A 26,359-nucleotide genomic window follows, 5' to 3' on the forward strand; every position below is an offset into this window, starting at 1 on the left:
CATGCCCCGTCTTTACCAAAGTCTCCAACAATCCAGAGAAAGCAAAGGCCCTCCTCAACGAGGTACAATCACTGGTACTCAAGAAAGCTGTTTTCCTAGTAAACAAGGTAAGTTCTCCAGCCTTTTACTCAACCCTGTTTGTCGTTCTAAAACCCAACGGACAATGGAGACCAGTTATCGACCTCAGCTCTCTGAACAAATTCATCAACGCTCCACACTTCAAGATGGAGACAACCAAAACGGTTCGCAACGCGGTGAGACCAAACGATTATGGGGTCAGCCTAGACTTGTCCGACGCGTACCTTCACGTACCAATACACAAAGCGTCCAGGAAATACCTTCGCTTTGCCATAAACGGCCAAGTCTTCTCTTTCAGAGCACTACCTTTCGGTCTCAACCTCAGCCCTTGGGCCTTCACACGTCTTATGGACGAGGTGATTGCCATTCACCGCCACCAAGCACAGGCAGTCACTTCAAACTACCTGGACGACATACTTCAAAGACATCAGTCCCCAGCCGTCCTCAGAAAGGATCTACAGTCTCTGATCTTGCTGCTGCAGAAACTGGGTTGGATGATCAACTTGGAGAAATCAGACCTAGAGCCTTCCCAAACCTTCACCCACCTAGGTATGCTGTTCAGGACAGCAGAGAACAGGGTTTCCCTGCCCCCCAAACGGGTGGACAAGATCATCAACACCATCAATTCCACACTGAGTTTGGAAAACATGTCGGCAAGGAGCTTCCTCAGCCTCATAGGCCTGCTCAACGCGGCCTCAGACCTCCTGGAATTGGGCAGGATCTTTCTCAGACCCATCCAGTATGCTCTCACAGATGCCTGGACGCAGAGCTCAGAGGACCTGGATGTACTGATTCCCATCTCGAGCAACCTGGCACAGGCGCTCGAAGTTTGGACGAACAAATCATGGCTGGAGCTAGGAGTACCGCTCAAAAGGCTGTCGCCTTCGCTCTCGCTATGTTGCGATGCGAGCATAGAGGGCTGGGGGGCCCATCTTCTCCCAGATTTCCAGGAGACTCACGGTATCTGGTCGAGACAGGAGGCCTTGGCTCACATCAATCTCCTAGAACTCCGAGCGGTATGGAAAGCCCTCCTCCACTGGACAGCGCTCCTCAGGGGCTCGCCGGTTCTCGTCTTGTCAGACAACTCGACAGTGGTGGCATACATTCGCAACCAGGGTGGAACCCACTCCAGAGAACTCACCAATCTTGTCAGGGAGATACTACTCTGGTGCAGAGATTACCACATAGACCTGACAGTGAGACACATCCCCGGGAGGCTAAACGTACTGGCGGACACACTCTCCAGAAAAGGTCAAGTGATCCACACGGAGTGGTCGCTCCACCCGCACGTCTTCACGGAGATCACACGGTCCATGGGGACTCCACACGTAGACCTGTTTGCCACACGGTGGAACCACAAGGTACAGACTTTTGTCTCACCGGTACCGGATCCTCTAGCTATAGCCGTAGATGCCCTCAGTCTGGACTGGACGAACATGTATGCCTATGCCTTTCCCCCCTCGGTCCTGCTACCAAAGGTACTGCAGAAAATCGCAGAAACAACGTGCCAAATCATCCTGATCGCTCCCCTCAACTGGAACAGATCGTGGATATCCCTTCTCCTGGACCTGGCAACAGCTCCCCCCATAAAACTGCCGGAGAGACCGGATCTTCTCAGGCAACCAAGGTCCGGGATATATCACCAGGACCCAGCGTGCCTCAAGCTTCACGCTTGGACTCTATTAGGACCGCTCTCCGCAGCAGAAGATTCAGTGAACCCATCTTGGAAAGAATTGCTACGGCACGAAGGCCCTCCACCTTAAAGGTGTATGAAGGAAAATGGAAAGTCTTCTCCAATTGGTGTGATAGAAGATCACTGGACCCACTCTGCCTCTTACCTCACCATCTCGCTGATTTCTTCCTTTGGCTGTTTGAAGAAAGGAATCTGGCACCTATAACCATAAAAGGCTACAGATCAATGATCTCTGACACTTACAGGCATCACGGGGGATTTGAAGTAGGCAGAGACAAAGATCTATCAGACCTACTGGCCAATTTCGAGAGATCTAGACCTAGAACCAGAGTCTTGTTCCCATCTTGGGATATTGGGCTAGTCTTAAAATGGCTAGATTCAGCTTCTTTCGAACCTTTACAGGTAGCAACCCTGCGTTCCCTTACTCTCAAGACGTGCTTCTTGACAGCACTGGCTTCGGCAGCTAGAGTTAGTGAGATACACGCCTTGGCAGCGGATGCAAATCACCTTCAATTCAGGAATGATGGGTCAGTCCTATTACTAACTGAAGCAGGATTTGTAGCTAAGAATAGGCTACCTACGACAGGCAACCAGTCGATCGTTATCAAGCCGCTTCCAGTCAATCAGAGCTCTCCTGATCATCTCCATGACCCTGTGAGAGCCTTGTCTATCTACCTGGAGAGGACCAGATCTCTACGAGACTCCTCCCAGCAGCTTTTCCTGTCATTTGCTGAATCTCGACCTCGGACTTCCCCTCAAACCATCTCTTCATGGCTGCGGACAGTCATCAGATCAGCTTACAGGGATGCTAGCATTCCACTACCAGGACCCTCACGTCCTAAGGCTCATGACGTCAGAGCCATAGCGGCAAGCCTGGCCTTTGACAGGAACATAGCGGTCAGCGAGATCATCCAAGCAGTGGGGTGGAAATCAAGTTCTACTTTTGGGAAATTCTACCTGAGAGATCTCTCCCAGGATCGCCCCACTCTCAGTCGAGTCGGCGCGATTTCAGCTGCACAGCTGGTCACTCATCCGACTCAGTGATTCTCGCTACTCAGTCCGCTTATATCTGCCTTTTCTTCCAGTCACATCTGGAGCGGATGCTGGTTTGTTTGTTTGTCAAACAACTGAGTCGGATTAGGAGTCAATAGAGTGACAGGGTAAGTCACCCCCCGTCCTTTTATCTATTCTCCTTATAGTTAAATTGAGGTGATGTATTCGAAAGAAATATGTATTTTTTACAAGTAAAATGACTATTTCTAAGAATACTCACCTCAATTTAACCACAGACCCTCCCGCCTTCCCCGCAATTGACTTAACAGCTCGAATTGAACTGAGGGAGTATGGTGCGCATGCGTGGAGGGTCACTGCCGGTAGGGGAGACTACTCCCACAAATGGCGCACTGGCGAAGTAGCCAAGAGTTAGCAACCTTGAACATTTATTGGTTGCAAGGTGCTACTCAGTCTGATACTCATAAGTAGGGTAACTCCTTATAGTTAAATTGAGGTGAGTATTCTTAGAAATAGTCATTTTACTTGTAAAAAATACATGTTTTTTACCCAATGACAAGGTAAAACAAATTAGGCTTGGTAGGTCGGTGACTTTTTATATTTTTCATTGAACTTTGTTTTACTATTTACCCAGGCGCATATGGCTTTTTCATTTAGCTAAATTGTCCCCTTGATGTCGGAGGAGAGTAACTAATTCTAGTGTTATCTGAGCAGAATTGAGTTTTGTGATATTTTCTTATTTACATTTTATTTTGAAGGATCCAAAACAGTTCTCTTGGGTCAGGGAATCAGAAACGTTAAATTCTTTTCTTTTTTTTAGCATAATACCATGACAACTTGATTACGCACCTCCAGCACTTTGTTCTTGACGTCAGTGTTGACGATGCCGGCCAGGCAGCAGTAGCTGAGGGCGTTGATGATGATGTGGCGGTTGGACTTGGAGTTGGGCTTCACAAACAGCTTGGGGCCTGTACAGATGGCAAACACAGAATTAGATCAAATCAAACAGATTCTCACAGAAAGAAAAAATAGATGCATGATTATGAAAAACACAATAAAACAATAAATAAATATTATATAAATGATTAAATAAACATATAAATAGATAAATAAATAAATACATAAATAAATAAATAATAGACACACATACAAAAATACAATAAAAAAATTAAAAAAAAAAAATAGCTAAAGAAAAAAGAAAAAATTAAAAAAGAAAATAGACACACGCAAACATAAAAAAATGTATACTGTAAATTTAACAAATGATTAAATAAATAAGTAAATAGATAACTAAATCAACAAATATAAAACAAACAAACAAACAAATAAATGAATAAATAAATAAAAGACACTCAGTCACACTAACACACAAACAAATTACATGTATTCGCACAGGACTCTGTTGAAAAAATCTGTACACTAGTCGGCAGACGTGAGATATCATTGGATATACAATGTATCAAAAACATACAGTGAACAGAAGTATGAAGATGTCAAAATAAACTCTGGAATAGACCCTATCGGTATTCCAAGCTCTCGTGATCTCTCGCAAACTTCAGAGCATAGCAAAGCATGCGGTACAGCGATCTCGTGCGAGCTGCACAACCCAAAGTTTGAAGTTCTCGCGATGTTCAAAGCATAACAAAGAGCGTGTCTCGCGAGAGCTGCTCAGATACCGAAAAGGTCTATTAGAATAGACACTTGATGTCATGCAGTCTGACCTTTTAGGCTGTGTATTTGATCGGCTCCATAAACAGCTTTGGACCAGTGTGGCAACACAGAAAATTCAACAGATTCTCAAGAGTGAAGGAGAATACATGCATGTAAGTGCTTATAATATATATTATACTCCTGACCAAATATCTTACCAGATATTATTAAGCCTTGTTGCTATTTGCATACTTATACCTGAACTCTTTATCTGATCTTGTCAAATCCTCCCAAACCTCTTACACACAAAAACTCAACTTGCGCGTTCTGTCATCTTTCTCAAGGAAAGATTTAACAGAATGAATATAAAACTTTTCATATCTACAGTATTTTTTTGTTAAGACGAGTATCAATTAATTAAAACAACAGACGGTGCAGGCGTTTGCTGAAAATATTTGAAATTTGCATTGAACACAAGTAAAAATTACAGTGTCACTAAAAAAGAAGCAAAAACAGAATACATGTACACTGCAAACAGAAACAAAAAGGTGCTCAGGGTGAAACATAATAGACGCAAGATGGCTGGGGATAGAAAAAACTACACACAGCTAAATCTTATTTTATTTCTTGTCGTCCCTTAATTTGGTTGCACTATGTGTGTGTAGGTGTGTATGCATGCCTGTGTGTGTGTATGTGTGTGTGTGTGTGTGTGTGCCGGTGTGTAAATTAAAGTGTGTGTGCATGTGTGTGCAAGTGTGTGTGAGTGTGTGTGTGCATGGTCATGTGTGTGTTTGTGCATGCATGCATGCGTGCATGTGTGTGTGTGTCTTTGAATTTTATTCTACAATGCTCAACATACAAACACTGCAATATCATTGTGTAACACACTCACTCATGCAATCATGAGTGCCGCTGAACTTTACTGGTGGATGTAGTCGTAACTATAAAACCACTTTTGTCGTAAATTACTATGTCATTGTGAACCTTGATGGCATCAGGTAGCGCAGCTTTTTCTGAAGTTAATGGTTTATCATAACCAAAGCCTGTGAAAATGTTCACTGTTAACTTAACCCAAAAATTGACAATAATTAATTCTGACAAACTCAGTGCTTGTGAAGTGAATTTTCCAACCACTTTTCTGCACTCAATGTAAAAACCATTTACAGAATTTGATAATTTTGCTATCCGACTTCCATTTGTATAGAAACTAGGCCACTTTAAAAGAGCAGTTTTTTTACCATTGTGCACATCATCAAAAACAATATATCACAGCTATTAAGAACAGAAAAAACAAAACAAAAACAAAGGGGTGGGGAGGGGCGTGAGGTGGTGGTAAAAAAGATCATGCAAACAGTTATATACAAATCATGACAAGTAGTCTGACTAGAAAGACAAGAAGTTCTTAGCCATTGCAAAACCATCTAGAAATTTCTGTTGCAATCACCAGAAACAGAAAAACAGAAAAATAATGAAGGGGACATTAAAAAGAGATTCTCTCTGGAAATCAAACAGACCACCACAATATATCCCCTCAAAACAGACTTCATCCAAACTAATGACCGTAAAACCACCTTCTACATAAATTATTAAAACCCACGATTGATCTAAGGGAAGTGCCTTGGAGCGTGCAAATCAACCAAAGGATAAAATTTACCTGTTGAGCATAAAAAATACCTGTGTAATCTGAGAAATTTGAACCTGTACACGACCCGGCATCGCTTCCACTGTCGTAACAACTACGAGCATAGCCCCGTTTCAAACGGAGCCAGTCTGGACAGTGCGTTATGAGAAACACAACAAAAACTGAGTATACATGCAAATTGATCAGAGACAAAAATATGAAAGAAATTCTAAATAAATTACTATTAGTTTTATTTACATGCTGCTGAAATTACAGAAAGGATAACTCTCCTGAATCCTCGCTGCCATCTCTCCCCTCTCCCCCAACCACCCCTTCTCTCACTCTCTTCCCCCCCCCTCCCTCCCCACAGCCCTTCATTCTTTTCTCTGCCCCCACCCCCCAACACAAATCAGGTATCAGTTCTGTTAAAATACGCAATTCTAATTGTCACTGCAACCTTTCTATAACAGCTAGTAGTAAAATATTTTTTTCAGGTACAGAAGGAAAACATACAAAGCACAAAATAAAAGATATAGGAACAACATCATAGAACAGCTGAACAGTAACGGTTAATGTTAGTTGACAATAAGCAATGTACATGCTAGTACACACACAAGCACATATATAAATAATGGTAATTTGGAGAGAGAAAAACTAATCAAGGGAAGTAACCCACCTGGTGAGGGGGGACGACCCCGGGGAGACGGAGGTCGGCGGTAGGTGCTGGCCCCTTGGCTTCCGTTTTGAGTTAACTGGTTGCAGGAAACTGAAAGGTGCATGGGTTCATAATTGTCAAACATATTCCTGAGGCAATTTACGGCTGCCAAAAAGTGATTGTCTATAAAACTGTGACAACCAAAAATTTTGAAAGGGATAAATCATAAATTCAAGCAATTTTTTGTTTTGTTTGGGTGTTCTTTTTTTTACACTACAGGCAAAGACAAATACACAAGTGTTGCTCGTAGAGTCACATGCTTTTACTTTTTTTTTTCAGAGACACAAACAGTGATCAAATGATCTGTTTCATGCAAAGTTCTTAATACTCTTCATGACAAGAAAAATGCAAATGAAAACGGATGCCTACTGCATGCATTTCACGCTAACAGCAGTGATTTTAATCACTCACACAGATAAGTTGTCAAAAGCGCAGTTAAGCAGATGCAGTGCATACAACTTCCCAGTTTGTTTTTTCATTGTATTACAAAACAAGTCGCGTAAGGCGAAATTACTACATTTAGTCAAGCTGTGGAACTCACAGAATGAAACTGAACGCACTGCATTTTTTCACAATGACTGTTGTCCGCCGCTCGTGCAAAAGGCAGTGAAATTGATGAGCCTGTTTAGCGCGGTAGTGGTTGCGCTGTGCTGCATAGCACGCTTTTCTGTACCTCTCTTCGTTTTAACTTTCTGAGCGTGTTTTAATCCAAACATATCATATCTATATGTTTTTGGAATCAGGAAACGACAAGGAATAAGATGAAATTGTTTTTAAATCGATTTCGGAAATTTAACTTTAATCATAATTTTTATATTTTTAATTTTCAGAGCTTGTTTATAATCCGAATATAACACTAAGTTATATGTTTTTGGAATCAGAACATGATGAAAAATAAAATGAACATAATTTTGGATCGTTTTATAAAGAAATAATTTTAATTACAATTTTCAGATTTTTAATGACCAAAGTCATTAATTAGTTTTTAAACCTCCAAGCTGAAATGCAACACCAAAGTCCGGCCTTCGTCGAAGATTGCTTGGCCAAAATTTCAATCAATTTTATTGAAAAATAAGGGTGTGACAGTGCCGCCTCAACTTTTACAAAAAGCCGGAAATTATGACGTCATCAAAGACATTTATCCCAAAAATGAAAAAAACGTCTGGGGATATCATACCCAGGAACTCTCATGTAAAATTTCATAAAGATCGGTCCAGTAGACACACACACACACACACCACCACAACCCTCGTCTCGATTCCCCCTCTAATTGTTAAAACATTTAGTCAAAACTTAACTAAATGTAAAAAGGGGAAAAAGAACAAAACCCATAATTTTTATGGATTAATTAATGGAAATGCAGGAATTAAAGAGCAAACAAAAGTTTTTCTTTTTGAACATGTGAAAATGTATTTTTAGTCATTCAACTAGAACATATTTTGTGCAAGTGCGAAACATTTAAAAATGAAACTGTTAGTGTGATTGGCCCAACAAACCTGAATCAAAAGAGAATCCAACTGCAGAAGTGCATTATTTTAATAATTAGGTAATTACATGTTTGCAATTATTAATTCATGATTTATGGTTTGAAAAATGGAAATGCAATCAATGCTGTCTGCAATGACTATGAGTCATTCATTTTAACCCTTTCGCTGCCAATCAAAACTTCCTGACTGCCAGGGAATATTGGAGTTCGGGGTGTAATAATTCACACAAAATTCTAGCTCCAAACTGGCAGTAGGTAGGAAAGTAAAACCTATGTTTTTTTTAAAGAAAATGGAACCAAGAATCTGTTTTTAGTATCTAATCATGGAAATAATGCACCAGTGCATGACGGGTATACCCGTCCTAAGGCAGTCAAGGGGTTAATCGGTTAAAATGTATCTGATGTCAAATGAATAAATTAGTACATGTAGTGATTTGTGAATGAAACTTTGTTGGGGAAAAATGAACACACAAGAGACATATGGGCACATTCATATGGAAATCATTATACTCAAAAGTACACACTCGCAGCATTTGAAACGAACAGGTGACAGAAAAAAAGGCTGAATTTAGCCAAATATTTCAATCATATCTCCGACATAGATACATTGAAATAAATAAAAACAACATTGAAACAACAACACAAAAACAGACACAAATTTGACAGAAATGAATCAAAAATGAAACAAATGAAAAGGGACATAACTTAATTGACCATGCAAGGGGTTGAACTCTATTGTCATCAGTGGTGCGTGGATACAAGTTACGGCAATGGCATTAATGGCGATGGCACTCAATCTGTTAGTTACAAACCTGCTTTGCGCATTTTCCCTCGAGAGTTTGGGTTTAAGCGGAAGGGGCGAGAAGAAAGTGGGGCTGCAATTGAAAACCAAGCATTCCACAAGAATCAGGCAACCAAAAACAAACCAAGGCAATAACGCAAACTGTGCACCGGAGAGAGAGAGAGAGAGGGAGAGGCTTATATGTGACCCTCCACCACGAAATGAGTCGCATGTCACCTCGCGCGGTTCTGCGCTAGGCTTAATATAAGTCCGGGGAGTGTCTGGTAACAGTGTGAGGGTCACCCTAGTCACAGGCTTATAACTCAAACAGTTTTCGCTCTTTTCTAAAACGGGTTTCACCACTGGATAGAGCATAACAAACTCTTTAGGAAAATGTACAAATATGAAAATCATGCAAAGGTGACATGCGACTCATTCCGTGGTGGAGGGTCACATATAGTTGTTGGCAGACTTACGGAAGGCAATTTCACTTCCGTTTCACAGCATCATTATAGAAATGGCAGTTTTAGTTTTGAAATAGTATGTAAAAAAAATAAGGAGACTTTTCCTCGATGAATTTTAAGTTTTCCACTACAGAAAAAGAGACTTTGTTTTGATATTGATCGATGTTCCGGCAATTTTTCTATTTCAGACAGGGTGGGTATAGGCGGGCAAGGGTTAAAATAACATTTCTGTTGAGCTCAAACTTTTACTACAAATACTAAAAAGATGACAATTACTGTATTTTAAATTTTGAATGTTTTTTTTCCATTTTCAGAATTTAGAATAAAAGCCCAGAAAATAAACAACAGGAAAAAGAAACAAACAAATACTTGTGCTTTTTCTCCTAAAAGTCTGCCAACAATTGCCTCTTAGTTTTCTAACTCAGTAACTGCCCCTGCTGTTGATGAACCAAAAGTTACATGAATCAATTCAAGATGCATCTTAATCTACACAATTTGATGATTCTTGTAACTTGCTTTCATCAACCAATCACTTGCACAATTCACTAACTACTAAAATCAGGCAACAGAAATGTATGCGACGGGTCATTCCCTTTCTAGTGTTTTTGCCAGACAGATCTGATCCACTTCCATTTGACATAATTACTATGCAGACAGAGAAAGGTCATGTAAAAATTCATATCCCGGTGGCCTGCAATACATTCAACCAGGTGAGTGCTTCTGGTGTAAGAGGTGCAGGGCCTAGACAAGTTTCTGGAAGGAACGGGAGTGGGAGAAAATGCCAAATTGACAAATTCAGATCGCTTTTGTTATGACCAATGGTGAATATTTTAAGCTTGTTTGTTTGTTTATGGTTTCATCTTATTTGTTGTTATTTTTTATGGCTTTCATTATTTTCATCCACAATTGTGAAATAAGGATCAATTCCATGGAAAGTAAGTTAGCCGGGAAAACCTCAAACTTTAATGATTTCACAATCAACATCAAGCACAGTGCATTTTGTTTTAGGGTAAGGAAGGGCTTCTAAATGGGAGAAAGTGGGCATAAAAGCATTTGTGAAATACATGAATAAAACCTATAGTATACGCATGAAAGTAACACCTCAGATCAATGGCAAAAACAGAAGAAAAACACATTGTGGATTAAACCAACAAATCCACAAACGTAAAAGGTACATGTTTATGCTGGCTGCGAGTCAACGTGTCTGATTATAAACATCTCAGACTTTAACAAAAAAATTTTTTTTTTTAAATCACTCAAAATATTTTCTTTCTCACCCCCCCCCCCCCCTCTCTTTTATTTTTAAATTTGTGTTCTTTCGATGTTCAAAACAAAGTTTCAATATTTCATAAAAAAAAATTTCACAAATCTGAAAATCCATGGTTTATACAGGTCATATGATATGGCAGCCAGCATGATCATACCTCTAGCTAAGGAATAAATACCCTCAAGAAAAGAAAGAGAAAGTAGAAGTTTCAAAGTTCAAAAGTGCATTGTCAGATACTAAAGATCATTAGCCAGTCAGGTAATACTAAATAAAATAACGACAACAAAATGCATGGCAAAACAATTGTACACAATCCTTCAAAACAAGCACATCTCACTGGGTGACAACATTAGGAAATGCATGGGGAAAGAGATGGGTCAAGTATCTATGGGAAAACTAAATTTGTTTATCAGATAAGATGTGGACATTACTTCTTCTTCTTCTTCTTCTGCGTTCGTGGGCTGAAACTCCCACGTACACTCGTGTTTTTTTTTGCATGAGTGGAATTTTACGTGTATGGCCGTTTTTTACCCCGCCATTTAGGCAGCCATACGCCGTTTTCGGAGGAAGCATGCTGGGTATTTTCGTGTTTCTATAACCCACCGAACTCTGACATGGATTACAGGATCTTTTTCGTGTGCACTTGGTCTTGTGCTTGTGTGTACACACGGGGGGGTGTTCGGACACCGAGGAAAGTCTACACACAAAGTTGACTCTGAGAAATAAATCTCTCGCCGAACATGGGGACGAACTCACCCTGACAGCGGCCAACTGGATACAAATCCAGCGCGCTACCGACTGAGCTACATCCCCGCCCGTGGACATTACTAATTTCGCTCTGATCCTGTTGTTATCAGCATCTTGTCTTTTGACGACATTTCAAAATAACTGTTGTCTTTCTTTTACGGATTGTGAAAGCGTTGTGATCCTTCAAAATACTGGGGAGGCAATTAACCAGAGACAACCGCTGATCAGTAGAGACACGCAATCATGGCATCACAGCGAATAATGATCAAGCTCTGATGCGCATGAAAGTATGGCTTTTTCTTTTGAGACCAGCATTGTGTAATTATACTGCTTACCTGGCTGTTTCAAAGGGATGCAACTCTTTCGATAGTTACCTAAACCAAAATCTATGTTGTCAGTTCTAATGCCACCACCAAGCAAAGACAATTGCATGCAGCGATCTTACCATTATAATCACCTTAAGCAGTTAATTCATGCGCAGGCATTATTATTTAACCATGAATGGATTCTATGTTGCAGATTAAGCACCACATTTGACAATTCCAGCTCCTGTTCAGCAGCCACCGCATTGTAGAAAGCTGCTGTGTAGCTATAAGAGCATGTTTTATTACAAGCTAGGATTTCCAATCAGCAATGTTCAGGGGGTTATTTGTTTAATTCTACCAAGTAACATCATTTCTTTTCCCTTGCAATCATACATTTTTCCTTGACACTGTGAACAATTACTTTTCTCCATCACGCATTTCAGTAACGAAAATAACGTCATGCAAGAACAGATCCCAATTAATAACATGTATTATACATCAAACATTTTGCCCTAGCTTTTCCCAACACAAAGAAAGCACAAAAGACACAAAGACACAAAGACACCTTTATTGGATAAGACTTCTACATTCCAGCTATCCCTTTAGTAAGGCCTAAAAAAAAATAGGTGTGGTTACGGTAACCCGACCTACCCTATTTTTAGGGGCCGACCCTATAACTTTTTGTTACATACATTTATCAAAAAAACAAGAAAACAAGTGCAGAAAACGCAATGAAAGCGAAAGCGCCAGAGTCGCACACTTATTTCCCTGTCAAGTAGGTTTAATTTGTACACATTAGAAAAAAAATTAAAAAAACAAAAAGGGATTGCCTACCTTCCTTAGTCCTACCCTATTTTTTTTGGCTATGTTACCGTAACCACACCTATTTTTTTTTTGGCCTAATAGACTTCGTTAAGACTTTATACCAGTCAAGACCTTAATTACGTTCTCTCAGTCTCCCACAGAATTCAAACATGCTTCAACCATCATATTTCTAAAAACCCAGTCAAACTATAATGCTGTAAACTCAAATGAATAACTGTTGACAACAGAATGAGTACAGCTTGACAAACCAAAGCCATATTTGCGATCAAGTACATACAGCTCCAAGTATAATCCCAGTCCAACATATCAGGAAATACAACTCAAACAGTTTGGAGGACAGGTAGATATATTACAGCAAGGGAAGGGGATACTGCTGGGTTGTAATGACTTTAACTCACACGGCATATTGCACAATGTTCTCCGGACTGCACAGAAAATATTTATTTCTTCACTTTAAACATTTTCTAAACTGTTCTGATTTACCTGGAATTCTTGTTTAAAGTGTTAAATGTCTGCTAAGAATTTTTCACTGTAAAGGCTTGCCTGTCAGTTTTGTGTATATTTTCAGTCATGATATTTTGACATCAATGAAACTGAAAGTATGTCCTTCAAGACATCCCCAGGTGTCAGTCGTAAATAAAAATAAAAATTAATCAACTAAATTTGACTGAAATCATTAAAACTAATCAAGAATTTCATTTTCTTTTTCACTGACTTGTGCCAAGCATATGTGACATTACTCATTCCCTTCACAGCAATTCTTTCAAAGCATGTGTGTGTTCTGCTGCTCATCTCAAAAGCAGCAGTTCTACGCCAGAAAACCATGCAAGTGGAACAAAATCAACATCACGTGAAAATATAAAAAGCAACAAAATCCACCCGGTGACCTGCATGTGCGTTGCAAGACATACTCCACAACAGCTTGAACTAACATCAACCCCATGGATCATTCTCAACATTATTCTTAACACAATGACCATTTCTATTTTTCTCAGGTAAAGAGATCATCTCTGTTATCTTCTTCTTCTCGTTCGCTATCTCTGTTATCATTACTATCATCATCATTATCTTTACTGTATCAGAATCATGCAATTATCGTACTCCCTTTTAGTCTGCATAAATTTTACTTGACATTTCCGTCACACGAGTCCAAATATTCTGAATCTGTATCCCGCTTCATATTTCTTTTACTAATGTTCATCTTTGCCTTTTCCAAATGATTACAGCATAAAGATCTAAAAAAAGCAACTGAATCCTCAACTTCTGTGAATCACTCAGCCATTATAAGTATAACAGTTGCAGTACAAAGTTTGATCTTCAACCCCCTCCCAACCCCCTTTTACCCGAACAGTAGTAGTAGTAAGTTTAATCTTACCATTCTCTCACGCCCCCCCTCCCTCAAACACACACAGAAATAGACAGAAAACAATCAAAACAACAACGAAGAACACTTAAAACACCAACCATTAACACAACAACACAACTCTCTTCCAACCTCCGCCAAACTAAACCCTCCACAACCCGCTTACCATTGGACCCAGAGGGACTCGTGTTGGACGACAAATCTTCCTGAGAGCTATGGGCAGACAGACCCCTCGGCGTCACTTCACCCGAGTCTCCTCCTCGCGCTTTAACGAACATGGACTTTGGTCGCGGTTGACTGCTGTTGGAGCGTTCTCGTCTGGTGACAGCAACGGCCGATGGCTTTTCTTCATCCTGGTCCTGTTTTTTCTGCAGGTATTTTTGGAAGATGGCCTCCCGGCGTGATTTTTCTTCCGCCTTCTTCTTCTCCTGTTCCTCCTCCTTCAACCTATCGGGCACAGAACTGAGTTGTACACCATCAGTACCAAAGATTTTCTTCTTTTTAAGATGATGAGATGCTAAAGTCGGGGTCACACCCAGGAACATGTCCCTTATGGTTTTACATGTACCATGAAAGCATTTCACAACACTTATCAAGATGATAAGCACAGCTTTCAGATGCATAACTGTAAAAAAAACTTCAACATCTACATGGGTGGGACTGAATAATGCCATGAATCCTGAACCTCAACCGAATCACACAAAAAACAAAACAAAAAGAGAGAAAAAAAAGAGGCCATAATCGAATCCGAATTTCCGGCATATACCGGAAGAATCCCACCCATGCATCTGTGGAATTTATGAAGAAAATCATTGAAAGGAAAGATTTTTTAAATTTACCTTTGGGAACATTTACTAGCTCTATGGATTGTCAGTTAACAAAGCTGTGAAAGTGACCAAATTTCTTCTTCTTCTTCTGCGTTCGTGGGCTGAAACTCCCACGTACACTCGTGTTTTTTGCACGAGTGGAATTTTACGTGTATGACCGTTTTTTACCCCGCCATTTAGGCAGTCATACGCCGTTTTTGGAGGAAGCATGCTGGGTATTTTCGTGTTTCTATAAACCCACCGAACTCTGACATGGATTACAGGATCTTTTTTGTGCGCACTTGGCCTTGTGTTTGCGTGTACACACGGGGGTGTTCGGACACCGAGGAGAGTCTGCACACAAAGTTGACTCTGAGAAATAAATCTCTCGCCGAACGTGGGGACGAACTCACGCTGACAACGGTCAACTGGATACAAATCCAGCGCGCTACCGACTGAGCTACATCCCCGCCCCAAAGTGACCAAATAAGACAGAGAAACACTGAAAACAACGATCAAACTTTAAAGAAACGCTCGCCTTCTATCCGTGTAAGTTCGAACGCTGAGGGACAAAACAAGAACAACATCTCCAGTATTGGCGTTAACCGGTAATTACCAGTATTTTACCGGTTGAAATGAGAAAATACCGGAACAAAATTGGCTGCCGGTAAGTCTATCGGTTGATTTTTAGAACTATCGGGTTTTTTTCGCTGTTAAAACAACACAAGAAGGGCAAAGGCCATACGACTCGCATGCTTCAGGGTCAAGGTCAAATAACTAAACCTAGCAATGACATCATACACTAAGAACTGCTTTACACATTTTTCCTACCAAAATACATGTGACCTTGACCAAGGTCAAGGTCATCCAAGGTCATGCAACACAAAGCTGTTAATTCAAGACATAGGAAGTACAATGGTGCTTATTGGCTCTTTCTACCATGAGATATGGTCACTTTTAGTGGTTCACTACCTTATTTTGGTCACATTTCATAAGGGTCAAAGTGACCTTGACCTTATGTGACCAAATGTGTCTCATGATGAAAGCATAACATGTGCCCCACATAATTAAGTTTGAAACAGTTATCTTCCATAGTTCAGGGTCAAGGTCACTTCAAAATATGTATACAATCCAACTTTGAAGAGCTCCTGTGACCTTGACCTTGAAGCAAGGTAAACCAAACTGGTATCAAAAGATGGGGCTTACTTTGCCCTATATATCATATATAGGTGAGGTATTGAATCTCAAAAACTTCAGAGAAAATGGGAAAAATGTGAAAAATAGCTGTTTTTAAGACAACATTTATGGCCCCTGCGACCTTGACCTTGAAGTAAGGTCAAGATGCTATGTATGTTTTTTGGGGCCTTGTCATCATACACCATCTTGCCAAATTTGGTACTGATAGACTGAATAGTGTCCAAGAAATATCCAACGTTAAAGTTTTCCGGACGGACGGACGGACGGACGACTCGGGTGAGTACATAGACTCACTTTTGCTTCGCATGTGAGTCAAAAAGCAGTACTCTGAGTTGGACTGTTACTGGTTCCAATGACCAGCCTACCGTTTTTTTCTGAACTGTTTGCACCATAAAGGTTTGCGTACCGGTTTGAAAAAAATACTAGCGCCATCAATGATCTCAAAGCTTTTCAGTCCTACTGGTGAAAAAACAGTGACTTCTACAGTTCTCAAATATTTCAAATCTTGCTGTTGATTTAGCTGAACTTGTCTTACATTTTCTTTTGCATTCGACGTTGTGTCTCCATCTCTTTTTCCATTTTTTTGCGCTCCTGCTCCTCCTTCCGTCGTATCTGTGCCTGTATTATCCTCTCCTTCTTCTTCTGCATCTCTAGGTCCTGCGCAAGACCAAGTAAGGTTCAAATGACCAAGTAAGCACTGTTTTTACAAAATCACACACACACTCACACACACATACACACACGAAAGACCAAAGCAGATGCAAATGACCAAGTAAGCATTGTTTTTACAAAATCACACACACACACACACACACACACACACACACACACACACACACGAGAACACATACATACACATAAAAAGTATCCCAGTATATTTTTTTCCTTGCACCATACTGACTGTCAAAACGCCTATCAAACTCTCAGAATTCCATGCACATTCACCGACGTTTTACATAAACTCCGAAGAACAAAAAAATATCTCACCGAATCTGTAACCGAGGCCTCTTGCCCCGCTCCCACCATATAAGTGAATCCCGACGAGCCGTCATCCGATCCGCCCTGCAAGGAGGTGTGAGAACCGGAATGGCTGCTCTCTGCCTCTCCGCCCACAGCCAAAGCCCCACCCCCACTGCTATCACTGCCACCACCGTGAAGAGGCGGGACTCTCTGAAACTCCGCCCCTCCCATGTCACTCACATCGCTTGAGTCTTTTCGACTGACAGATCCATCACGCCCTTTACCCAGTTTGGGTTTGGGTTTGGGCCTACGAGGGGTGTCTTCTCCCATAGATATGAAGAAACCGTTCCCTGACGACGAATCGTCTTCCTGAGACACCGCTTCTGCTTCTTCTTCTTCCGGGGCAAAGGCTGGGTGGGGGTGGGAGGCGATGGAGGAGGGGGGAGAAGGGGGGTCCATGGTGGAGGGAACGAGGGAGGGGGAGGACAGGTGGGAGGTGTGGTTGGACAGAGGTGGGTGCTGGGCGGCGATTCTCCCCCCGTGAGCTGTTCTTGAGCTTGGCGGTTGTAGTGGTTGTTGCGGTTGTGCTGGTTTTTGCTGATGTTGCGGCGATGGTGGTTGGTGGTGAGGGGGTTGTTGGTGAGGGGGTTGGAGATGAGGGGGTGATGGCTGATGAGGGGGATGCTGAGGGAAGCCTGGCTCGGCAGGGACTCCCTGGGGCGAGTGCGTGGTGCGAAACTGTTCTTGCTGCTGTAGCGTCAGTCTCTTGATCTCCCCTTGAAGCTCCGTTAGGCTTCGGTTCAGGTTGTCCAACGATTGGTCGTACTCCTGTTCCCCGCCGCCCGACGAAATCCCTCTCTCGGGCGTCCTGCGTGGTGATTGGCTGACCTCCCTGACCTGCGGGTGCATGGGGGGACTGTCTCGCGTTAACACACGTTCAGTTAACACACGTTCAGTTAACACACGTTCAGGCTCCACAACAGGCACGGGGGAGGCTCGGGCCTCCTGACCCAAACAGGATGACGGTTGAGGAGAATATCCGAAAGCAGCCGCGGCCATAGAAGGGGGGCAACTCTGCATCATGTCACTGCTCAGTTCGCTGACGGGGACACCATTCTCGTCTTCCAGCTCTTTGGAGCGAATGACGTCCCCTTCTGGGTCACTGCCGTGAAACCACCGTCTACGCACACCATCGATAGTCTGTTGGATTCCTTCCCGCGAGAACGACCGCCCACCAGCAGCAGTAGAGGGGGATTCTGACGCTGACGTGGAGTTTGACGAAATGGGGGAATGGGTGGTGAGGGTGGCTGGGCGACTGGCTTCGTCTAGCCCAACCTGCCCCAGCCTTTCCTGTAGCAGAGCTTGCGTAAGGCAGGAGGGAGGGTTGACCAGTGGTGCGCTGTCCGTCAAATCCCTCCCCCCTCTCAAGCCCGTCAGCCCTGGTTGCGCGCAGAAAACACCAGCGGAGCCTGCCGGTACGTCCTGCTTGTTGATGACTCGCATGAAGGCCGCTTTTCCCAGGCGCTGTCGCATCTTGGCGGTGTGCACCTCCTGCTGGTGTTTCTTCCTCTCTATCTCCCTCCTCTTCTCCTCCAGTTTCAGCCGCAGCTGCGATAACTCCGTAGTAGGGGGACTGCTGTGTTCTCCGTTACTGGCGGAAGCCCCAGCACCAGCGCCCCCGGAAGGCACAGCCCCCTGAGCGGCGTTTCTCTGAGCGCTCTGCTGCCAGGTAGTTTCATTCGGCAGACGAGCAAAAGTCGCTCTCTTGGCGCTGTCGGCTTTCTGCTGGAAGGCGGCCTTGAGGCTACTACCACCACTACCAGCATGGCCACCCTGGTCCCTCTGCTCCTGCTGCATGTACACCACACCAGAGTTATCAACGTTGCCTATCCCTTTCATGCGCCGGATCTGTGCAAAGCTGGTGGTGCCCGGCTTCTTGTGCATGTCGCCGGAGTCCGGCAAGTGATCAGTGATGAGCTGACCAGGCTTGGGAACGCCGCCCATGTCAGCGAGGGGATGGGACAAGGCTGGAGGGGGGGCGTGAGATGGATATTTCGGCATTTCGCCCACACGCCGAGGGGAATGCTTCAGCGACTCCCTGGCTTTGTGATCCTGGTGAATCTTGTGCGACTCGTGGTCAGAGAAATCTCCGGAACTGCGACTGCTTCCGATGCTGCCCTCCCTGGAGGCTCCTACCTGTCGCACTGCTCCTTCTCCGACAAAGTCGCTGGTGCTCTGGCCAATCACAGGCAGGCCCAAGTCTCGCGCTGTCTGAGAATCACAGACCTGGCTCTCCAGTGTGTAGCTGGTGGCCGGTGGCTCCCCCTGCCCCGCTACTCTGCTGGCTGTTCTTCGGGGAGTCGTCAGGGGAATTTCTGTGGAGGAGTCGGGCGCAATCATGAAGGCGTCATACGCTGGGTGAGATCCTGGCCTTTGTGGTTGTTGTTGTTGAACTTGTTGTTGTGTTGCAGGAGCTGTGGTGTCTGAGCTGCTCGTGATGGTGTCGCCGCTTCGAGGGGTCGCAAAATCCACCGAAGCGAGCGGGGTCACGATGGTCTCGTCCATGGATGAGCCGCTCGATCGCTGAGACGCAGTCTCCTCACCTCCTCCACCAACCCCACTCCCGCCGGACGGACTGACTCTCCCTTGTACCGAGCCTCCAGGAGGGGAGAGCTTTCCCTTGGTGGGCTTGGTGGGCGAGAACATCTTCTTCTTGGGGGTTCGATCCCCTCTCTCTTCCGCCTTGCTGTGATTGTTGACTTTCTCTTTGGCCGGCCGCAGCTTGGCGGGCATCAGGGGTTCCTGGCGGTCAGTGCTTGCCCCCGACACGCTGTGACGACCCCCTAACCGTGCGGAAGTGTGACCAGGCGTGACGCTGGTCATGTCAAGGAACTCCGGGTGGTTGGGGTCATCCAGGTTGGAATTGCGGGACTGGTTGTGACCTGTGAACTCGAAGTCGGCAAGGTCGGCGCTTGAAACTGGGTCAAAGTCAGTGTCGTCAGCGTCCCAGGACACAGAGACGTTTTCCAGCAGAGTGGATCCATTGCTGCCCCTGCAGAGAAAGAAACAAGCATTAAAAACACAAGTCACGAGCAAATAAATGTGACAGCCTCACAATTTGTGTATGAATTCATGCCTTCTCTGATACCATAATGTCAAGGTAAGTCACTTGATATTTATGGTTAAAGATTAGTAGACAAATAATACTCTTATTGTAAAACAAAGTATGCATGAACACAAAATCTTAATATAAAACAGTTTAAACAGAATTTTCAAAATGACTGCATTACTGGTAACACGTACTGAACGCTGCTAAAATCACAGTATCACACTGACACAAACAGACACACCAACAGACACGCACGCACGCACACACCTCTCCCGAATGTCTTGATCATCCTGCCAGGCTATGACAGAACGTCGCACAGTTTCCCTCTCCTGGGGCAAAGACAGCGACTGGGATCGACGAGAGGGGGTAGTACGCCTCTGTAGCAGTGGTTGTTGACGAGATGGCAAACTACTGCAAACACAGAATGCAGAAGAAAGCACTTCATAAACCATATTGTTTGTATTTTGAATGCTAATGATAATCAATGTTCGAAAATGACTCTGAGGTTTTATTGGCAGTGCAAAAGTTGCGCCCATCAAAGCAACACGGATCGAATGCTATTGTCACTGATAAATTCTGTCAAAACATCTATTCATTTACCATTAATCATTCCGTGTATGATGCATCACTCGTCAACTTTGTGAGTTTTGGAACTGAGACCACGTCAATTCTAATGAAAGTCAGTGCTGGTAAATTAGTTATTTTGGTGGTAAAGAAATATTGAACGTACATAACGATATTTAGTGTACCTCATTGAAGATTTTGTTAAAAATGATACTTTGACTCTTCTTCACCCCCTCCCCCCTTTTGTTAACTGAATTTTGAACAGTCTAAGGCCAAATACAAACACAGCTTCTTGACTAACAGCATAACTTCATCAACCATACATTCAAGTTATTCTGTACCAACCTCGGAGTGGCTGTGATCTTTTCAGTTGGATGACGACTGTCGTCAGGCGTTTTCTGGAAACTCCTTTTGGTGGCACTGCTGACCTGTGGAATGCCGGGACTCTGTATCCGTCTCCCTGAGGCTTGCACTGCCCCTGTAAACAAGCAGAACATTACAGATATAGTCGAACGACTCGATCTGTATCCGTCTCCCAGAGGCTTGCACTGCCCCTGTAAACAACCAGAACATTATACAGTGGAGTCCAGCTATAACGAACCTGGGTATAACGAAATCCCTCTTTTAACGAACTGCCATTGATTTCCCGGCAGACAGCCTTCTATTTCTTACTTGTTACTTTCCGGCTACATCGAACCTTTTGAACTCATTTGCATAACGAACCCCTCTTTTAACAAACACGTTTTCATCGCCCCAGAACAGTTTTGTCTCTAAAAGTCATAAGGCTACAACGAACTGATGTCAATAATTGTCTCCAAAGACAACAAGAAGAGCAAACGCTCGATCGAGTCACTTTCGCAGTTCTGAATATTATATGAGGCATCAGATGGACAGGAAGAAATTGCTATTCACAACACAATGAGTCACGTTCACATAAAATTTGAGCCCGGTCACTTTTATAGTTTCCGAGAAAAGCCCAACGTTAAGTTGTGTGTTGCCGAACAGAAAAGGCTAGTTATCTCCCTTGTTTTTCTGATAACGTTCGTAAAAGGCTACAGATGTAAATACTTTGATGTAAAGAATAATCCTACAAAGTTTCAATCACATCCGATGAACTTTGTCAAAGATATAAAATGTCTAATTTTTCCTTTGACGCTGACCTGTGACCTTGAAAAAGGTCAAAGGTCAACGAAACCATCGTTAAAGTGTAGAGGTCATTGGAGGTCACAACTAAACAAAATATGAGCCCGATCGCTTTGATAGTTTCCGAGAAAAGTCCAACGTTAAGGTGGTGTCTACGGACGGACGGACGGCCGGCCGGACAGACTAACACTGACCGATTACATAGAGTCACTTTTTCTCAAGTGACTCAAAAATACACAAAAATACACAAACACAAGTGCACATCGCGTGATGAGCGAACTCTGAACAAACTAACAGCGGAAGGTGCACAGATTGAACCACAACCAAAAGTTGTGGTGACGTCATGACATTTTGCGATGTACGTCAGCGAAGCTCGTGCACATGTGGTCTGTCTTGCTAAAAACAATGGCTGACGAACATGGTTTCGAAATCTGGAACTGTTTTTTGTTTTCTCCGATCCGTGACCGAGTGACGCGATATAGAACCACGCGTTCATTTGAATCAATACTCTCCTCAGGCAGTGAAGTCTCCTAAATTGCTCAACACTGTGGACAGTCCGGAGTGCAGTTATGTCCCGTGAATGAGCGAGTCAAAGTTTTATCGTGAAAACTGACGCTTTTTGTGCACCTCCCACTGTTAGTTTGCTAGAGCTCTCTATGGATTATATTATGAAGCTGTTGAAAACAGGCAGAGATTGTACTCTCCAAGGAAAGATCGATGGGACGATCATTTGAAGGTGAGTGGGAAAACTTGTCTTGAGGCCATTTAGGGTTGAAAACTCTACAGCGAATTACTGATATAACAAACTAAAATGTATCTCCCTTGAGATTGGTTGTACCCGGACTCCACTGTAATGACAGATATAGTCGAACCTGTCTATAGCAACCACCTATGGGACCCAGCAAAAGTGGTGTTATTAACAGGTGGTTGCTATGGAAAGGTGAATTCTATACAAACAAGAAACTTGTTAGGGATCCTTCATGGTGGTCGAAATGCGCAGGTGTTCGTTATTGAGAGGTGGTGGCCAGGGCATGTTCAACTGTACAGCCAAACCTACACTAGCTACCTGTACGTGCACCGCTTGATGACTAGCATCTGCCTATTCTGACCACCCAAAAGAATCTCCCGTGAGTTTTTTTATTTATTTATTTATTTTTTTATAAAATCATTCACCTTTTCATAGAGACCACCTGTCTATAACAATAACTTTTGGTCAGTATCTTGGGCGGTCCTCGTGGACTTGTTTGACTGTACTTTCCTTTCTTCCTGTTAAAACAATGAGGTACAATGTGTGTTTTTTTGTTGGCAATAAATCGATTTTGCACCATGTGAAGTTATCTGATTGAATCTCAAACGGTAGCACTTCTTTCAGTATGTGATGTCACTTCCACGGGGCAACAACAACAAAAACAAACAAAGAATGATGCAACAATTCACGCGTACCTTCCCCTGCACCCTCCTTGCCGCTCTCAGCCTGAACACACGCCTCCAACAGGTAGAACAGCTCCGCCATGAAGACAATAACATCAACACCAACAACAACACCACCACCAACACCAACAACAAAAAAAGACGCAACAATTCACGCAACATACCTTCCCCTGCACCCTCCTTGCCGCTATCGGCCTGAACACACGCCTCCAACAGGTAGAACAGCTCCGCCATGAAGACCAGCACGTTCTCGTGGAGATTCTCACGGCCATACAGGAGGTCCTCGTAGGTGAAGTGAAAACATTTCAACACCAGGTGGCGCTCGCAGAAGGTGCGAATCAGGCGAAGGTTGTACAAGGAGTCCGCTATACCCACGCAGTCCTTAAGGCAGACGTCTGCGGAAAGAAAGAAAATGCTAATAAACATCTAGAACCAGTGATGGCGCTAATATTTTTTCAAACTGGTACGCAAACTTTTATGATAAAAACTATCCAGAAAAAAATGGTAGGCTGGTCATTAGAACCAGTAAGAGTCCAAATCAGAGTACTGGTTTTGTTGTTTTACCAGCAAATAAAACCCAGTTGTTCTAAAAAAACAAACCGGTAGGTTATACCCGCAGCCAATTATTTTCCGATATTTTCTCATTTCAACCGTTAACGCCCATACTGTAGAACTGACTGTTTGATCTCTTATTCCTTCTTTAGTTTTGTTTGTTCTGGGTTTGGTTTTTGTGTGGTTTGTGTGGTTTGTGTGTGTGTGTGTGTGTGTGTGTGTGTGTGTGTGTGTGTGTGGGTGGGTGGGATGAGGTGGTGAGGAGAGGGTAATGGTGCAGGAACATTCCTTGATGCAATGATACACCTGAATATCACAAAGTAGTAATTAATATTGTCCTAATTAGGTGCAATCACATGATCTTCCACCCTTCCACATGCCCTTAGCGCATCCCACTCTGTCCAAAGCACCCCCCCCCCCCCCTCAAGAAAAAGTCAGACTGGAATGAAGACTGCAAGACAAAGCATTTAACACACAAATGGATGCACACACACAGACAGACAGACACACACACCCATTACCTGCCACAGGCAAAGACTCTGGCTGATAAAAGGCAATGGTAGCACCCACAGAACAGCCGTCACCAAGATCACTCATCAGATTCTCCATCTTAGGAATGGTTTTGGAGTCCCGTGGTGGAGTAGATTTGCTCACAATTCGCACCTGTACAAACAAAATTGAACACAACACGTTGCACAACTTTTCACATCTGAGAAATTTGGATAAGTTAAATAGATTGGTGCTCATTTCACTGACAGCATAATCAAGATGTAAAGAATTTAGAGAACCAAACATTCATTTATCCCTACATGACATCTGAACAAAAATATTCAGCATTCAATGATCTTTTTATAATTTGTAGAAAAAGCTCATGAGGCAACCTGGTGGCAGTGATTTCAACCCTTCTTCTGAAGACAAACCAGAAGACCCATATGGGGGCCCGGTAGCTCAGTTGGTAGAGCACTGGACTTGTGATACGAGAATCCAGGCCGGGACGGACACGGGTCAACTGAATGTGCAGACTTGAAGATGGTATCCATGTTCCATCCCCGTGTCACCACGGTGGCACATAACAGACCACAGTCATTCTGCCACAAACGAAGGTGGCTGATTACAGTTTACACTCAGACACGCACACTCCTGGGTAGCGTGACTCTGTTGCTGCTAGCTTTCCATGGGAGGAAGCGACCCGGATTTCCCAGCAATGGGACAATCAAGTAATGAAAATGAAAAAAAACATAAGAAAAAATATCTTGCCGGTATCAAGAGTACCTTCTGGTTGGATTCTCCCTGTATGATCTCCAGGTCCCCCCTGTTGACGAGGGCAGCACAGGTCTTGTTGACCCAGAACATGAGAGCTTCCTCCACCCCCCCGGGCAGCTCGCTCGACGCGTTGAAGCTAGAGTAACGTCTGAAACACATGGTCATGATGTAGATGATTTACACGTGTTACCGCCCTTGTGCTACCTGCCCTCCCTCCAACTCGTCAGGTTAAGTGTGATATCAATTGGGCGAAGTCGACTTCACAAAGCTTGCTGCACGAAGCTTTGGCATTCATATGTTTTCTGTTAACAACAAGATCAAGAACAAGAACAAGAAGAACAAGAACAACAACAACAACAACAACAACAAAAGGGAGACAACAACAACAACAAAAGAGAGACGCAACAACGTAACTTTAGGCTTGATTAACCCCTTCACTGCCCACCCCGTATGTAATACGTGGTCATTTTCTGTTTATCGTACGCCCATAACCGTATCTCATACGTGGGATTTGTGTCAACAACATTTCAGGACATTTCTGAAAACTAAATGGGAGGTAACCACTGTCCAAGTACTTGTAGGGGTTCTAAACACAGTTCTTTCCCATAGACCGTTCGGATAAGTTACTACCACTGTGGCAGTGAAGGGGTTAAGGAACCCCCTACAAAATGTTGAACAATGAACAATACAGTTTCTGTGTTGCACATGGTACAATTTTACACAATGCTTCGGGCGGGGATGTAGCTCAGTCGGTAGCGCGCTGGATTTGTATCCAGTTGGCCGCTGTCAGCGTGAGTTCGTCCCCACGTTCGGCGAGAGATTTATTTCTCAGAGTCAACTTTGTGTGCAGACTCTCCTCGGTGTCCGAACACCCCCGTGTGTACACGCAAGCACAAGACCAAGTGCGCATGAAAAAGATCCTGTAATCCATGTCAGAGTTCGGTGGGTTATAGAAACACGAAAATACCCAGCATGCTTCCTCCGAAAGCGGAGTATGGCTGCCTAAATGGCGGGGTAAAAACGGTCATACATGTAAAAGCCGTGGGAGTTTCAGCCCATGAACGAACAAACAAACAAACACAATGCTCCTTTCTGCGATCAGATTCACAGCTAGGCCACAAAAATCATTTCTTGTGAAACTTTCCTCAAAGCTTTACCTTCAGACAAGTTTCAGACACCTACCTGACAGCCTGCACGATTCTCTCTACGCTGGCAATCTCACTGGCGTAGGCCTTCATCAGGGCGTCTATCAACGACAGGTGGGCAGCCTGGAAAATTACAAATGTGTTATATCAAACCTAAATCATCCACATGACATGGAAAGAAAG

At 43.3% G+C, this 26,359-nt stretch overlaps 1 protein-coding gene across 4 annotated transcripts in view; it reads right to left on the minus strand.

The window, feature by feature from the left end:
* Positions 1 to 26,359, minus strand: part of LOC138980590 (calmodulin-regulated spectrin-associated protein 1-like) — an 86,330-nt gene that overhangs the window by 13,970 nt on the left and 46,001 nt on the right. For 2 of the 4 annotated variants that reach the window (XM_070353494.1, XM_070353491.1), the window contains exons 5-16: positions 26,214 to 26,299; positions 25,041 to 25,179; positions 24,290 to 24,431; positions 23,381 to 23,611; positions 20,988 to 21,120; positions 20,346 to 20,489; positions 16,997 to 20,021; positions 16,545 to 16,666; positions 14,173 to 14,453; positions 9,067 to 9,129; positions 6,730 to 6,819; positions 3,632 to 3,750 (exon numbers count right to left, since the gene is read on the minus strand). In XM_070353494.1, the coding sequence (XP_070209595.1) occupies positions 3,632 to 3,750; positions 6,730 to 6,819; positions 9,067 to 9,129; positions 14,173 to 14,453; positions 16,545 to 16,666; positions 16,997 to 20,021; positions 20,346 to 20,489; positions 20,988 to 21,120; positions 23,381 to 23,611; positions 24,290 to 24,431; positions 25,041 to 25,179; positions 26,214 to 26,299 (4,575 nt within the window). Of the gene's footprint in view, positions 1 to 3,631; positions 3,751 to 6,729; positions 6,820 to 9,066; positions 9,130 to 12,683; positions 13,069 to 14,172; positions 14,454 to 16,544; positions 16,667 to 16,996; positions 20,022 to 20,345; positions 20,490 to 20,987; positions 21,121 to 23,380; positions 23,612 to 24,289; positions 24,432 to 25,040; positions 25,180 to 26,213; positions 26,300 to 26,359 lie in introns of those variants that run through there. The other 2 variants (XM_070353492.1, XM_070353493.1) reach the window with 2 other exon arrangements.

The sequence above is a fragment of the Littorina saxatilis genome, linkage group LG11 (assembly GCF_037325665.1).
Source record: "Littorina saxatilis isolate snail1 linkage group LG11, US_GU_Lsax_2.0, whole genome shotgun sequence".
In the NCBI taxonomy this organism is placed as follows: domain Eukaryota; kingdom Metazoa; phylum Mollusca; class Gastropoda; order Littorinimorpha; family Littorinidae; genus Littorina; species Littorina saxatilis.